Here is a 17,436-nt window from a genome sequence, read left to right as displayed (position 1 = left end):
TTTATAAGGCATGGGTTTGTAACTTGAGGAGGGCCCCAAGGGACACCCTAAGTTTGTAGAAGAGAGGTTATGAGCAAATTGGGCTAGACCCATTGGACCCAAAAATAAACACGCGCGCCGTAGCCGTTCGGGCGAGCTGGCCTGGGCCTGGGCGCGAGTGCATGGTGTGAGGTTGGGTTGGGCTTGTTCGGCTCAATACTAACTCTTTTTGGGCCAAAAATATTTGAATTTATTTTTTATTTTTGAAAAATAAATTCTGACCGTTTGAATTTAAATTTCAATTGGAAAATTCAATTTTTGCACCTCTTCAAAATTTCTGCATAGGCTCCATATCTGTCCAAACAGATCCAAATCTGTTCAAAATTCAAAACCCAAACAAATTCAAACCAAATAGTTTCTTATCTGTCTGAACAGGTATTATATTTGTTCAAACAGGTTTTGCACCTGTTTAATTCAAACTAAACAACCACTTTTTTCATCTATAAATAAGTAGTCCCTCAATTGATTTTCATACTAAATTTACGTCCAAAAATCTGATTTTGCTCTCTACATTTTGCTACATTATTTTCCTTGTGAGAAAGAGTGTAAACACTAAGTGTGTTCGTTGCGTGAATAGTTTGTAGTGCTACTGCTATTTACTGTTGATTATTTTATCCTGAAAAATAAACGTCCACAATCTGAAAACACTGTGAAGAAGACGAATCTGTCTTACGAATACAGTATTAAACACTAGACTTAATCAAAACTTTGTTTGAGAAGTTAATAAAGTAAGTTGTTGATTTATTTTCTGTTTTATTATTTATTTATATCAAATTTTAATTTTATTTTTGTAACAAAATAAAAATCTATTTTATTTATTTATTTTTATTTACTGGTTTGATTTTTGTAATCAAACAATCTCCCTTTTCTTTATTTCTTCTATTTGTTATTAACTAAACAAACATAATTTATTCGTAATACAGTGAAAATTGTTCAACATAATTGAGTCGCAAAGTTCATCTTTGTTCTACCGTCTAATATCTGTTGTTATTTATCAAATGAGCAATTTTGTTGATATCAAATTCAATATCAGCTCAAGAAAACTGGCTCTTAAGTATTACCGAATGGACCTGTCCATGAACTGAAGCTAGTAAATATACAACAGAAATCGAACATCAGACCAATCTTACTTGCTCATAATTAAGTTTATAATATAGTAAATGCAATTATACAAATAACTTGCAACAGATCAGATACAGACCCCCTCAGATTTCCACCCCCACCACCCCCACACACACGTGGGGGTTGGTGAGTGGGGGAGAAGAAAAAAAATAAAAAAAAATAAAAAAAAAAATTTCAACCAATGAGGCAGAGGGGGTCGTGGGGGTGGCTGCCAAAAGGGGGTCTAAGTCTTTTTTGTAACTTGCAAACAATACAAGGATCCTGGCAAAGGTTTGAATCTCCAGAATCCATGCAGGTAGCATTGTCCGCCATTGAAGCATAAGCGAAACTCCAAATGGAAGCACAATTTTCATCACCTATGCAGTACAAACACGAAAAACAGATGATTAGTAATGAATATCATGTGCATTGAGCACATTTTCTTCCTAACTAGTCTTATCATAAAAGACAAAATTCGAACAACCAATAGTACAAATGCTATATTTGTTTTGGTGGAATTCAATTTCTTACAGAAAACATCTTTTTGAGGAAAATGTTTTTTTTTTTAAATGTTCAAAAAATACCATTTTCGTGTGTTTTGTTGTGACCTTGAAAATGCTGAGGTAGGTGGTGGTCGTGGTGGTTGTGGTTGTGGTTGTGGTTGTGGTGGTAGGGTGGCAGTGGTTGTAGGGTAACAGTGGTAGGAGTGGCGGTGGTAGGGGGGTCGTGGTGGTTCTATAATGGTGGCATTGGTAACATTTTAATCTAGAAAGCGTCTTGCATTTAAAGAAAGAAAAACATTTTTTTGCCAAAATCAACTAATTATCCGTTAATCACAGAAATATATCTGTTGACTTTTATTTCCATCATACCATAAGCCAGAAAATGTAAAAATATATATATATATATATATATTATTTGGTCGAAAAACCTTTTCCGCCAAAACAAAAGGAGTGTACTACAAATTTAACAAACACAATTATTAGAAGAAAGGAATGGGAAAAGTAAACATAGGAAGGAAAGGAGATACCACTCAAGCTGAAGTCCTCGAGAGAATCATCGAAGCTTACAAATCTTCCCTGATGAAGAGCCTGCCATTGGCAGAAATGGATGGAATGAAAAGCAATTGACAGTGTCTGAACGGGAAGGAATATGAATTCATTAGAAATAGAAGAAAATAAGAATGTACTGCAAACTAAACATTGCGCGACAAGTATTACCCAGTGCAGCTTGAAAGCTTGATACCCACTGCCCCATTTGGAGATTATAAATATGAACCAATCCGTCCTGAAAGCAAAGAATACAAGAACACTAAAGCATTGAACTGCTTAGCATCATACTTGGAAAAGGGACGAGGATGAACACTAGAATAATACCTCACTGCCTGTACCAAGATGCTGACCAAAAGGATCAATATCAAACAGTATCCGCTGATTGGTATTTTCTGAAGATCGATACAGCCTAATTACAGGATGCACACAGGCAAAACAATCAGTCAAAGCCCTTCTTTAAATTGACTGATTAAAGAGGGTAATCCAAAACTTGCATGAACAGAAAGAACAAGCCATTTAAAGCAATACAGACTGGAAAATGTAGTTACATCATACCCAAGAGTGAGCATCAGCCCAAAACTTCTCCCATCCCCACCGGAGGGAAAAAAAAAAGCATATGATAATTTGAAGTGAACTGAAAAGGACAACTTAGAATAAATTCCTCTTATTTTGAAAAAAATACTTGTATGTGTGTATGTGATAAATAAGGTTACATATTTATAGGTGCAGGTGGGCAAATCCAATAAACAATACCCTCCTTACTTTCCTTTTTTTATTGGCTCCAATAAACAATACCCATGTTAGCACATGTACTGAACTTCCATTCCAATAAAGTAAAACAGTACTTACTTAAACACAATGTCAACAGCTTTGCGTATGTCCCAGCAGAGTATGTAAGGGTCCTATAACAAATTTGAGGATAATTTTTTTGGTCAAATGCATGCATATTATCCAGACGTTAGCATATAATAACCAGCTATAAAAATAATGATAAGGTTCATTAAAGGGTAAGCTGCAACTAGATAGCTCACGGAGGACAAAATAAGAGAGCAATTACAAGGTTTAATAAATAGCTTGGAGATGAACATAAAAACAAATCCATTTGCTTTAATTGAACAACTAAGCCTGGAAGAAAGTCTACATTAATTATTTGAACTCCATTATCATTATATTATGATGGTGTTATCCTATTTTATGGACAATTGGCATAATATAAGATCAGTAGGAGTGCAAGCTATCTAGAATTGTTTCCTGAATCTAGCTTGTCTTTGTACAAGATGGAGCTTAAGAATATCATATTATGGATTTTTATTTTTATTTTATTTTATTTTTTTTATAACAAATATTAACACCAAAAGACAACAAATTTAGAAAATGTATGTGTCCTTAAATGAACTATGCAAGATTAAATTGTAGAGTTTGCATAGGCTCAAATGGTTGCGGACCATCTATCAGTTGTATTCCACCTAGCCTATAGTGTACATTTCATGTGAGGGAAAAAAAAAAAAAAAAGAAGCAGAATTCAAAATGAACGACACAATAATTTACCTGTTGCCCCCCTGTATATAAATAGTCACCATCTTTTGCGAATTGCACCTGACAGAATGTTGTGCTTGAAAAGGTTAATTGTTCATATTGCAGAAAGAATTCAAAATGAATGACAATAATATGAACACTTACATGTCTCTAACCCCACCTTGTTGGCCATGTAAGATGTACAACAGTTCCATATTATCTTCCCTATAGATTGCAGTAGTTTGACCATAGGAACCCGTAGCAAGCATCCCAGTATGACTTGGAGAAAAATGATACTTTTTAGAACAACTATAGCTTCCACCTGTAAATCAAGATTTAACTACTTAAATAATTATATATTTACAATGAATAAATAATATTTAAAAAATAAACCAGTACAAAGTGACAGAGTAAAGATGATCACAACTGAAAGTGATATGCATTTCTCTAGTAGATAAGCAAGCCATATGATTTAATCACTCAATTGGTTCACCACACTACAACAAATTATATAAAAGTTACAACCGTAAGTCTTTAGACCATATCAAACAATAGCTTAAAAAATCAATCACAACCAAAGGCACCAACCAACAACAATCAAAACCATGCCCATTATCAATATCACGATCTCCTAAACTCAACAATGTAAATCAAATGTTTAAAAAAAAAAAAAAAAAAAACAACCACAACAACAACAACGCCCAATTAGTACACATTAATGTGCGTTTGAAATGGGAAAGATTGAGAACACACCTAACCTTAGGCCAAGTCTTAACCTTAAGGTTAATGTAAATCAAATGTAATCATGAAAAATAACAATCAACTAATTATTTTCAAGCAAGATTTTGAGGGAATCAGAAAGAACCCATGCGGTAATAAATGATATAAGGTATTGCATCAAGAAGACTATCACACAAATACTGACTGCACTCTAACTGATGTTATGCACATTACAATGTAAAATATGATAATGGATTGTATTGCATGATGAAGTGAAGCTTAACTAAGTTGAATTGAATGTTTCAATCTCCATTTAAGCAAAAAATAGAAGTTACAATGTTACCAATTTGTCTTTCTTTCTTTTCTTTTAATTTATTTTATCCTATTTCTTGGCATTTCAAACAGATTCATTCGGACTTCTTTGATCCCATTCCATATGTCTTTTTCTCAATGAGCTTTGTGATAATAAGAGAGTTCCTACTGACATGGTGGTAAGGTTGAAGATGCCTTATGCAGCTAAAAGAACAAGGCAATTGGAGCCTTTGAAGTTTAGAAACAGGTCAAGAAGAAACTAACCTGAATTCTCTCAGCAAGTATATCTAGCCCATAAATTTCTGCAGCTCGAGCACTTGCAACAGCCCCAGCATCCCTCAGTTCATTTGAGGCTACCAACTGACCCAAAGTTAATACAATGAGAACAGGAAGTTTTCCTATAGTATAAAAAAGGTTAAAAAAGATGCCAAAGGCACAACTGTAGATCATCTGAGCAGCACTAGCAGTATCATTCACTTTTTCTCTTGTAGCACCCAACTTACTTAAATGATATCACTTTAAGCAAGTGCCTGCAAACAATAACTTGTCATCTTGTAAAACCGGAAAAAAAATAAAAATAAATTAAGGATTTATAACTCATTCAAATAAGAAACTATTTGTTTAGATGAAATATATTCTGAAAAATTATAAAATATGTCCTAAAAATGCCATAAAAGAAAGCATTCCTCAATTATGACCACCCCCCCCCCCCCCCCCCTGTAAAATTTAAATTTCTAAGGTAATGAATTAGTCATTTTTAGGAGAGATATCTAGCTCAAATTCACAGTTTAAAATATGTTTATCAGTACAGAAGTTGATTTTCAAGTTTACTTCAGCTTATTTGATTTTCACATCTCAATTTTCACTAGCAAAGAGACTGAACCTTACTTCAAAACTAAAGTTCAATCCAACATCAAAATTAAGAGCAGTGCTAACTCTTTAATCAAAACAAAGTTGAAAGTTGATGAAAATGACCTGAAGCAATTGTTTCCTGGTAACCTTGTAATCATAACGAAGTTGAAAAATGATGGAAATGACCTCAAGCATTTGCTCCTCCAGGGAAGGACAAATTTTAAAACCCCAGATTGATGAACAGTTTCAGACATCTGAATGACAAGTCTGAAAAATGGCAGGTATCTTTTTTTATTATAAATGGTCAATTAAACTCAATTCAGCAATGCTCTATCCAGCTCAGAAACAAAAAAATAAAATAAATAAACCTGACCTGTGGATGGCTCAAAACACGTTTCAAGTGCTCTGTTCGAACACCTGGTAGTGCTAGAAGGCAAAGGTTAACAGCCAGCTGAACCTCACCCACTATGTGCAGCTTATGCCAAAGGAGTAGATCGTAGTTGCGATGGATGCTTCCACCTAAAGAATTTTCAATCGGAAGAACTGTTTTATCAGCCAACCAGAGTTTGACAGCCTGCAAATTATGTTCAAGAACAAACAAGAAGGAAGGAGTACATCAATTTAAACTAAGAAGCCTTTGGATACAATTAGAATCAAATCATTTCTTTCTTGTTCTTTTTATTTTTGTGTGTGTACAATCATTTCATTTTGTTTACCCAGCATGTGAACTGAAAAATTCATCTTTTAGAATTCATTTACTACCAAAAATGGAGTCCTCACACTATATGAAGTCATCACAAAAATAATAATTAATAATATACAAAAAGATGTCAACAAAAACAAAATAGACTATTCAAATGTTACGAAAAATTACAATTCCGTGCGGTGTCCTAAATTCTGCCCACAAGAGTTACATCATTATCAACCTTGAATGCATCTTCAAACTTGTTACAAGGAACATTTTCGCATTGAGAGTAGGCTTTGAGTGCAGCAGCCTCACTATAAGCACCTGGTACCCCCTACATTATTAATTGGATAAATTATGAATATTAGGCAAAAATTTATAGCAACCAGAAATTCTTTTCCTTGATCCTTTTTTTACTTTTTCCTGTGCATTAGGAGCTTGCGACTTGGATAGAAATGCAATACCTTATATGATATCCGCACCTTCCTACCATCATTTAGAGAAACTGAAGAATCAATCACTGATAATGGTTCCGCAATTAAAGATATTTGAAAATAAAATTGAGAAAATTACAAGTTATTAAACCAAAATTAGTTAGACATCAGATACATAAGACAGTTTATCATAAGCAAGCTCCACATAAGTTACTCAAACAAATAGTGAAAAAGTACATAAATGGTTAAAAAAGTGTGAATTGAAATGGATAGAAACAAAAGTAGGCAGTTGATCAACCAACTTTTGGCATAAATCTGTTAAAGCATCCAATTCAAAACCAATTGGCTATGACTAGAGGGGCCTCTCAAGTATATTAACCAAGCTTGGGAGGCTTAGAGAGACAATGTGGAAAGAAAACATTCAACTAATCGGTGTCCCAGACTGTCAGTAAGTCCCCAAAAATACAAAATCCTCACCCTAGAATTGCTAATGACCAATCAGATTTGGTAGTGTGATGGCAAGGGGAAACCTACTTGTGTGCTTTAAAGGGGATGGAGAAAGATGCAACAGACTGGATAATGGAGAAGATGGCAAGCCTGGAGGACAAAACATGCAGCAGGGGGGTGCACAAAGTATATTTATCATTGAGTTCAGCCAATTAGCTTTTGGACTTGTCTTAGCCCCTTCCAGTTGCACCAATAAGGGCCTAATAACCAAGACGTCTCTATCCCAAACTATTTTCTACAGAGCTGATGACCGATATTTGCCTACTGATAAGCTATCAAGCCACATCTTCAATCTAATAATCCAAGAGGGCATTGTTTATATTAATCGTTATGAAATGAAAAGAAGATTTGAAGCACAACTTCAACCCCCAGCCACACATCAAACCATCACAATGAGTAACAATGGCACACCCTCCACAAACAATTATCATATGGGCATAAAATATCCATAGCCTAATTATATAACAACTCTACTCAAGACAATTTGCAGATTCATGCTGAAAAGGCACCCTTCCTGTTATTTATCCAAAAAAAAATAATAATAATTAAACTAACACGATATGTACCCATCCATTGATGTCATTAACAACCATTCAATAAATATTGATGAACCCATTAATCACAACAGCTGATCATGCAAAGCTTAAACAAATACCCAAAAATTCACAAACCACAGTCAATTTGCAGCAATGAGCAAATGGACATGGCTAAAAACATGTAATCACAAGATTCAAGTGTAATATGCATATATCATGTATACACACCCACGCACACAGAGAGAGGGAATAAACAGAATTACACGCTGGCCTCTTCCCTTCCAAGAAGCTTGACTGGAGTCTCAGATCGCGGAGACATGAGATGAGCAGCTGAGAGCTCCTCAGGACCGAGAATCTTACCAGGCCACCACCAGCCATTCCGTCGCCGAACCCAGACAATTGTTCCAACAGTGCAATCAACCACACCTGTTCCCTTATCCGAACTGCCCATCTCTCTCTCTCTCTAACTGTTCTCTTTTGCCTCTTTGCCTCTAACCCTAGCTGCTCTGCAAATATTGCTCTACAGATTCTGCCTCTTTGCCGTGTTTCCTGGTGGAGCAATGAAGTGAAGCATGGATAGCTGTGTATAAACAAATTTGTTCACATTTTAAATAAGAAATAGATATCAAAATTTTATATTTTTATTTAGATTAATTTTAACTTTTAATAAATTTTTTTGTTAATTTGGTTCAATTAACAATACCATTTAGTATTTTTGATAAAAAAATGTTCACTGAAAATTAACTCACCAAGTTAAGCAAATTTATTATTTTACCTCAAAGAATGATATATGTCACTTGCATGCATATTTTTCATTAAATAATACTAAAATTAGGGCAAATTACATTATTAGTCCATTGCTATTGTGTTCATTTTAATTTTTTAATTTCAATTGAATTGATTTTAATATTAAATTTTTTATTTTATCTCAAATTGGTCCAATTGATAGCATGTTATATTGAGTTTAATTTATTTTTTGACATTAGATAGCTTGAAATTTTTTTAGCTTATTGGCATTTCTCAAAATGCCATACAATATTTGTTTGTGACACTTTTTACTTAAGACAATAAAAGTGACTTACACCTGCTTAATTTAGTGACATTTTTTTAAAAATGCCATTACTACTAAATAGGGGTGGGCAACGGTTTATCCGAACCGCCTGAACCGCATATAAATGGGCAGTTTCGCAAACATAATGCGGGCAGATACGGTTTGAAATATGATAAATTTGCGGGTTGCGGGCGGGTCGTGGGTTAAACCCGCAACCTGCAAAAACCGCCCGCACTTTAATTATTATTATTATTATTATTATTATTATTATTATTATATACCAACTTTGTAACTTTAACAAGTGCACCATTATATTCTCTATGACACTAGGATCCTTATTTTTAAGTATTCTCAACTTTCTGAATGTCGTAGAATTATCAAGTTCTAAACTTGGTTTCTTATATGATTTTCATTGGTGACTCATCCACTTTTTCCTAATAAAATTTTTCTTCTGGTGGTCGATGGAGCTTCTAATTTAATTATTGATTATTGAACTAGCAATTCTAATTGAGTAGAACATTTAATGCATTGATATACATTTTTTAATGCATTGATATACATTTTTTTCATGACAAAAATGTTAGTGTAGGGTCTCTTTGTTTTGGGTACTTTCATTTAATACATTGATATTCAATTTTTATTTGTAAATTCATCAGAAAATTGTTGTCAAATGATCACAAATATATAAAATGAATCTAATGCCTAAATTTAATGGAAAAAAAAAACCTCAAAAAATTAATTTTTAAAGAAAAAAGTGTAAACCGCAAACTGCCCGCAACCGCCCGCACATCTGCAAATCCTATTCGCACAAACCGCAAATCGCACTGCAGGCGATTGCGGGTTGATTTTTTTCCAAACCGCATAGATGCAGGCGGGTCAAAACCAAACAGCAAACTATACAAAACCGATCCGCGAGCACCCCTACTACTAAAGTTTAGTAGTATTTGTTGATAAATGTCACTAAAATAATTTATTGTGTCATTCTTTTATAAAATGCCATAAAATTGATACTATTAGATCACATTTTGTTGTAGTGATGTGGCACTTCTTTATTGAATTGCCACTAGAGCCTTTTATGTTTGTGGCTTTGTGATATTTTTCTAAAACATGCCACTAAATATTCTTTATGTGACAATTTTTAAAAACATGCCACTAATATAATGTTACTAAAGTATATTTTTGTTGTAGTGATATATTAAAACCCTACACAAAAGAAATAGGGGATTTGTGGATGACAGCTCAGAGAGACCAACAATGAAGAACATGATATGACCAAGGATGAACTATACCTCCACAATTCCGATTTAGAGGTGGTTTAGAATATTCTAAATAAGTATATTTTTTTATTTTTTATAAAAAAAAATGTGTAGAAAAATAGAAAAAGTGGGTAGAAAAGTAGAGAAGATATATTGATAGATGTTGATTGATGTGACCAAATAAGTGTATGTATGCAAAAAAATGTACTTTTTTAGTGCATGCTATGCGACTCAAAACATAATGGCCGTATGTAACTTCGATTTGTGTTTCATATTTTACTTGCTAGGATGGGAAGAAAGTGTACACGATACTTGGATCTTCTTAGATACAATTAGGAATCCTAGTTATAATTTTTCAAAACTAGAAGGAGGTAACTGTTTTATATTTGATTGTTACAGTAGATGCACCACACTCACATCTTCATATTTATATTTACATTTCGAATTGCTTACTTTAATTTCATTTTGGAGTTTTAAAATAGACGAGTTTTACATGGTGGATGTTGGGTATCCAAACATGAAAGGATATTTTGCATCTTACAAAGGAGAGAGATACCATCTAGCTCAATTTGAACATGGTCAACCCCCCCAAATGCATAAGAAAAATTCAGCCAAGCACATTCATCACTTAGAAGTGTAATAGAAAGAACGTTTGGGGCTTGGAAAGCAAGATAGCAGATGATAAATGATATCCCACCAAACTACAAGTGACAAACCCAAGTCAAACTTGTTTGTGCAACAATGGCAATTCATAATTTCATTCGACGAAGTGAGTTCCACGATATTGCATTTGACTCTTATGATAGATTCACGGATTATGTGCCTAATGAAGATGAAGGATCTTCATCTCAACAAGCACGCCATGGAAATGATGTTGGGGGCGATGACAACGAGATGGAAGTTTTATTTTTATTGACTTCATAGTGATTTATTGTATTTTTATTGCAATGACATTTTCTTGTTCCCTTGTGAACTTAATATTAAAAAAAATAAAATAAAATTGAGGTAATGGAAAAATGTACCAAATTAGGTACTAATTACATCAACTTCCATTAATGAAATAACTTTTTCAAAATTTAAAGTGAAGAAAATGACAAAATTATAATTTTTGTGTTTATAAGGGCAAAAATGACAATTATACACCAAAAAGCTATTTTACAGTTTATTTACCAAATACTACTCTGCTGCTTAAATCCATAATCTCACAGCTGCACCAAACAGGTTACTAGTTTATATTCACAGCTGTAAGCTATAATCTATAATTACTTTCCCACAGCTCTATCAAACGAGGCCATTTTGCTTAGAAGTAAGTTCATTTTCATTTTATTTTTATTTTTTTTGTCTAAACTAATTGAGACATTTGGGGGAAAAAAAGAACATATCAGACAATTATAACAATAAAGGAATAACAATTTACAACTTTGCTGATAATTTGCAAGGTAAAGCACCAATACTACCATTATGCAAAATAAAGTTTGATTACATAAGACAGTTTAATGTAATAAAGTTCAATTACATAAGCCATAATTTAATGGTAAATTGATAATTGATCGTGTATATTCTATATGCAAGGTTTCAAAAAAGTGGTATTATGTAATGGTGGCGGCCGTTATATAACGGTTGCGATGGTAGGAGTTATCGGTTACATCCATTTTTACAGTGTGACGGAAATTCGTATGTGTAACAACCGTTTCAGTGTTTCATAACGGCTATAGCGGTACCGCAACGGCCATAATGGCCCGTTACACACTTTTACAATATTTTGAATAGCTTTCTCTCAACAAAAAAAAAGTTAACAAAAAAATAACGAATACTCTAGTGATCCAAGCCCAAAGAAAAAATAATGTATGAATTTTTTTTTCTTTATAATTTTTTTAAAATTTTTATTTCATGACATTAGCATGAAAAATAAAAAATATATAAATAGTGCTTGTATTTATTTTTATAATTATTTCATTTAATATTTGATTGTAAATATTTTTTATTTTGTTACTGAAAAATCTAGAAATCTCCTAGATATTGATTTGTGATTATGTATCAATTTTAAGCAGTAAACAACAATCCCAATCAAACAATCAAGACAAATCGACACAACGATTTTACGTGGAAAAATCACAATTTGACACCTCCAATTGTGATAAAAAATCACGGGCAACAGCCACAAAACAATCCACTAAGAAGATATAAATGAATTACACAAGTATACTCTCAATTACCTAGCGAATCCACGCCCGAATTGAACCAACCTCTATGTGCCTCTTCCAACCCCATCTTCACCTTGGAATTGTCTTGACGATGAGACACTCCGGAATCCACCAAAGCTTCAGGCTCAAATTCTTCAGAATCCACCGAAGAACAACTCTCTCTTTTGTGTAGAATCAACAAACAAACCTTTGATGTATGCTTCTTAAACCATGAGTTGAATACTCAATCAAAACATCAAAGAAAACTAGCAAAGAATTCCCAGATATAAACCTTAGAACCCAAAAAGAAGATCTGGAGGAGTTTTCTTAGATTTGGGAGAAAACCAACTATTTATAGAAAACCAAAGTAATCCTAGTTTTGGAAGAAAACCAACTCCTATAGAAATCCAGATTTTGAAGCTCGCTCGAGCGAAGCTTCTCTCGCTCGAGCGAGAACCTTAACTTTCGTGATTTCTACAAGTGCCTTGGCTCGAGCGACGAATCCTTGGCTCGAGCGAGCACACCACTCTTTCAGGTTTTTGTATGGACGCAATCCTTAGCTCGAGCAAGAACTCCTTGGCTCGAGCGAAAGTCGCTCGAGTGAGCATTCCTTGGCTCGAGCGAACATGGGCGGACATGCAATTTTGAATGCAATTTTGCAATTTGCTTCGGCCGCGAGCTGACCGGGCAGCTCGACCCCCGTCACAATCAGCGAAGTGGCAATCTTGAAAGCATTAACATCACAAACTTCTCTGAACGGCACAATTCGGGTTGAATTCGCATCTAATAAACTCATAGCCTCGCTGAAATAAAAGTACGAAAATAAATACAACTGAAAGGAGTTTTGTCAAACGGGGTTGCCAAGAATAAAAACCTAACAATCTCCCTCTTTGGCAATGCCGTGACAAAACACACCTAACAAATAAAATCATAAACACCCCAACCCATTACAGCCAACAAAAGCCAACTTCTTTCCCAAGGTCATGATCTGCAAAACAGTTATTAGTGCCACAATCTCCAAAACAACTATTAGTCCCACAAGAGTATATGAAAAAGCAATAGACATATGACATGGTTATCTTGAAACATGAGATGGAAAACATGAATAGATGAAAACTAAGACTCATAAAAAACAACTCTCAAACAACAAAAGCAAGATCATAAACCAACCCAAGCAATGATATGACGATGTAAATATCAGGGGTATGCAAAAAAGAAATAACAAGCAAACAGTGCATAGAAACATGCAAAACAACTAAAGTCAATCTCCCTTACCAAACAAATCAAAGTGTCCACGCTAACAAACTCTTGCAATGATAAACCAAACTCCCCCTCACTAAAAACAAAGAACAAGAAGAAAAACGACAAAAATAATATGGTGGAGCAAGCAAGGAATTCCAGATTTGTACCTTAAAAACACACAAGATTATCCAAGAAGCACCATTACAAGAAAACACAATGTGCACAGTCTTTAGAAGATTTCTCATGAAAGAAAGTGATGCATTATATAAAAAGCATAGATCCCATGATAAAAGTGTGTGTGTGACTCTTAGAGTTCGACAAACACTAGATTCAATCCTAGTAGTGATATGAAAGCTGGACCTCCGACAAGAGAATCTAAGCACAACAAAGGAAAGTCAAACCACTAGAAATCAAGGGGTATTTGGTGAGTAAAGGCGGAGGCTCCCCTCAATCAATGAATATTTTCTTCTTTTTTTTTCTTTTGCACTTTTTTTTCTTTCTTTTGCATATTTTTTCTTCTTCTATTTTTTTTTCTTTTTCTTTTTCTTTTTCTTTTTCTTTTGCACACTCATTGGCGACTGACACGTTCAAAAGTATGGAAACCGAACCAGAGAAGCATGGATATAATAAGGATGGCATGGTTGGTGACTCTGAGGTAGCCTTTTCCTCATGGCTAGACTGCAAAGAATTAAGGGGAAAGCCGTGGAGGTGCAAAAAGATGGAAGGTGGTTAAGAGACTCAACATCACCTATGATATGCTAGTATAGGTCAATTCCTCTAGAAAAGCAAAAGATACAATGCCAGAAGTCCATAAAAAAAATAATCACTATGGCGGAAGACTCCGATATTTGCTAATCCAAGAGCGTGTACAGAATGAGACATACTATTCAAAAAACACATACTCCAAAATGAGTAATGACCACAGAAAGCACACACATATTAGGTAATGGATATTCTTATCAATTCCAATATGCATCAAGGACCACTCAAAAATTTCAACCTTGCAAAATCATATTAAGAAAATCTTTTGGGGATTTTTTTTTTCTTAAATAAAACAAGACCAAAAAATGAACAAGCACCCATGTAATGACAAAACAAAAAACACACAGAAACCCAAAAACTAAAATGACAAAACAAATTAACACAATTCAAGTTTTCTCACCCAAACTGCTTTAGTACAAATAAAATTGTGAGAATTGTGGTTCTTGGGTGATGTCTTGACATTGTGGTTCCTTTCTCCTGCAATAGGAACCCGTCTCGACATGTTTCCAACTTCTTATTCCTAGGTCTAGGCAAATACACTTTCCTATGCAACTTATAACAATAAGGGCGAATATGACCATGCATACCACAATGATGACAAATAAAAACAGGGTGTACCTTCTTTTCTTTTACCTTACCAACTTTAGGAAGATTGAGAAGTCTTTCCTCTCATTGAACCTTGTGCTCCCCCTGCCCTTGAGTTCTTGTATCATGAGATGTGGATGCACTCTATTTTTGCTCTTTTTTACCACCAAAGCCAATGCCACTCTTGTCAAAACAAATTTGTTGAGAACCAATGATATTGTCCAAAGTCTTTGATCCTTTGTTCCAAAGACCAATGGTTGCCATAGCACACTTGAGCTCTTCCTCTTTTTTGATCATTAGTTCTTCCAAAGCAACTTGAGACATCTCAAGAGTTTCAATTTTTTCTTCATATGTTGCATAGATTTGTTGTAGCTCATTCCTCTCTGTCTCACAAGTTAAGAGTTTTGCATAAAGAGCTTGTCGATCATTAGCTATCTTGATGGCATCAATCCTAGCCTCGAAAATCTCCTCCTTTAGTTTGACATTCTCACTTTCACATGCTTTGAGTTTCATAGTGAGTTTGTCATTCAATTTAGATAACTTAAGAGATTCCTTATACAACTTTTCATAAGTTTGCTCAAGCTCTTCATTATCACTTCCCGAGGATTCATCATCAGTGGCATTCTCAACCGGGCTCTTCGGATACTCTATTCATCCTTCAGTTTCAGAAGCCACTAAGAAAGCAAGAAATTGTTTATGTCCCTCTTTGCCTTGATCTTCATTGTCAATTTCATCTTTATCAGATTCTGATTCATCATCCCAAGTGATAGCGATGGCTTTCTTCTTCCTCAACCGAGTGGGGCATTCTTGAGCAAAGTGGCCAAATCCTTGGCATTCATAGCATTGGAGTCTTTCAGAGTTCCCTTGTATCTTTCATTTCTCCTTCTTGGCTATAGAATTAATTTTGAGTTTATCTTTGCCTTTAGATTTATGAGTATGAGTAGATTCCAAAAGATTAGGATTCTTTTTCAAAAAAGATTTTTTAAATTGTTTAACAAAAGCAACCGTAATCTTGGAATCTATCTCACAATCCTCATTAGAATCCTCTCAAACTCTATGAGCACTACTAAAAGCAATATCTTTTTATTTCTTTTTGAAATTCCTATGTGCCTCATAAGTTTGGAGATTTCTAACCAACTGATCCAGCTTGAGGTTGTCAACATCTTGAGCCTTCTCAATAGCCGTAACTTTTGGTTGGAACCGATTAGGCAAGGATCTCAAAAAAAATTTCACAACTTTGGATTCTGGTATTTTTTCACCTAAATTGAAGCTGGAATTTACAATGTCACTCAACTTCGCATAAAATTCATCAAAGGTCTCATTATCTTTCATTGAAAGGTTTTCGAAACTAAACGTGAGCCTTTGAAGTTTTGAGCGTTTAACAGAAGGAGTGCCCTCATGAATAGCTTATAAGATATCCCAAGCCTCTTTTGCGACTTCACAATTGCAAATTCAACTAAACTCTTCAGGTGTGACAGCGCAAAAAAGAGAATTGATAGCTTTACTATTCCAGCTACTAGTTTGGCAATCAATTGTGTTCCACTTTTCAATTGGTTTGGGGAAAGTTACTCCATCAACGGTAATTGTTGGTTCAGTCCACCTATACATGACAGATTGTCAAACTCTTTCATCAATAGATTTTAAAAACGATCTCATCCGAGCTTTCTAAAACGAATAATTGGATCCGTCAAGTAGGGGTGGTCGAACCATAGAATTTCCCTCACGAATTGAATCCATTATCACAAATCAAACAAGATCTCGTTCTAAAAGATATATTTTTAAAAAAAAATAGAACGACCTGCTCTGATACCAATTGAAAAATTTAGAAATCCCCTAGATGTTGATTTGTGATTATGTATCAATTTTAAGCAGTAAACAACAATCCCAATCAAACAATCAAGACAAATCGACACAATGATTTTACGTGGAAAAACCACAATTCGACACCTCCAATTGTGATAAAAAATCACGGGCAACAGCCACAAAACAATTCACTAAGAAGATATAAAGGAATTACACAAGTATACTCTCAATTACCTAGCGAATCCACGCCCGAATTGAACCAACCTCTATTCGCCTCTTCCAACCCCATCTTCACCTTGGAATTGTCTTGACGATGAGACACTCCGGAATCCACCAAAGCTTCAGGCTCGAATTCTTCAGAATCCACCGAAGAACAACTCTCTCTTTTGTGTAGAATCAACAAACAAACCTTTGATGTATGCTTCTTAAACCATGAGTTGAATACTCAATCAAAACATCAAAGAAAACTAGCAAAGAATTCCAAGATATAAACCTTAGAACCCAAAAAGAAGATCTGGAGGGGTTTTCTTAGATTTGGGAGAAAACCAACTATTTATAGAAAACCAAAGTAATCCTAGTTTTGGAAGAAAACCAACTCCTATAGAAATCCAGATTTTGAAGCTCGCTCGAGCGAAGCTTCTCTCGCTCGAGCGAGAACCTTAACTTTCGTGATTTCTACTAGTGCCTTGGCTCGAGCGACGAATCTTTGGCTCGAGCGAACACACCACTCCTTCAGGTTTTTGTATGGACGCAATCCTTAGCTCGAGCGAGAACTCCTTGGCTCAAGCGAAAGTCGCTCGA

General features: G+C 34.7%; 1 protein-coding gene across 39 annotated transcripts; it reads right to left on the bottom strand.

The window, feature by feature from the left end:
• Nucleotides 1-1,154: 1,154 nt before the first annotated feature.
• Nucleotides 1,155-8,341, bottom strand: LOC114313713 (uncharacterized). Of its 39 annotated transcripts, none has more exons than XM_082866068.1 (13): nucleotides 8,017-8,335; nucleotides 6,466-6,610; nucleotides 5,965-6,165; nucleotides 5,715-5,858; nucleotides 5,004-5,269; nucleotides 3,873-4,029; nucleotides 3,741-3,788; nucleotides 3,042-3,094; nucleotides 2,748-2,826; nucleotides 2,517-2,601; nucleotides 2,361-2,427; nucleotides 2,171-2,276; nucleotides 1,155-1,517 (listed from the first exon to the last, which is right to left on the bottom strand). In XM_082866068.1, exons 6-12 carry the CDS (start codon nucleotides 3,974-3,976, stop codon nucleotides 2,197-2,199), a joined length of 516 nt encoding a protein of 171 aa, XP_082722194.1. In that variant the 5' UTR covers nucleotides 3,977-4,029; nucleotides 5,004-5,269; nucleotides 5,715-5,858; nucleotides 5,965-6,165; nucleotides 6,466-6,610; nucleotides 8,017-8,335; the 3' UTR covers nucleotides 1,155-1,517; nucleotides 2,171-2,196. The 39 variants fall into 39 exon arrangements, 38 of the variants coding, with proteins under 38 accessions (XP_082722194.1, XP_082722198.1, XP_082722195.1 ...); XM_082866072.1 differs by lacking the exon at nucleotides 6,466-6,610 and having other exon boundaries at nucleotides 5,004-5,099; nucleotides 5,180-5,269; nucleotides 8,017-8,319; XM_082866069.1 differs by having other exon boundaries at nucleotides 5,004-5,099; nucleotides 5,180-5,269; nucleotides 6,466-8,315.
• Between the last annotated feature and the right edge of the window lie 9,095 nt (nucleotides 8,342-17,436).

The sequence above is a fragment of the Camellia sinensis genome, chromosome 4 (assembly GCF_055761805.1).
Source record: "Camellia sinensis isolate YWXY chromosome 4, ASM5576180v1, whole genome shotgun sequence".
NCBI classification, from domain to species: Eukaryota; Viridiplantae; Streptophyta; class Magnoliopsida; order Ericales; family Theaceae; genus Camellia; species Camellia sinensis.
The sequence above is the reverse complement of the archived record's forward strand: the minus strand, read 5'-3'. Positions and strand labels throughout refer to the sequence as shown.

Coding starts and splice junctions, on each gene's coding strand:
- LOC114313713 (XM_082866034.1), bottom strand. CDS start 5,189: ATGATCTACAGTTGTGCCTTTGGCATCTTTTTTAACCTTTTTTATACT. Junction 3,095..3,740: donor TATATACAGGGGGGCAACAG/GTAAATTATTGT, acceptor AATTTGTTATAG/GACCCTTACATACTCTGCTG. Junction 2,602..3,041: donor GCTGTTGACATTGTGTTTAA/GTAAGTACTGTT, acceptor TCCTGTAATTAG/GCTGTATCGATCTTCAGAAA.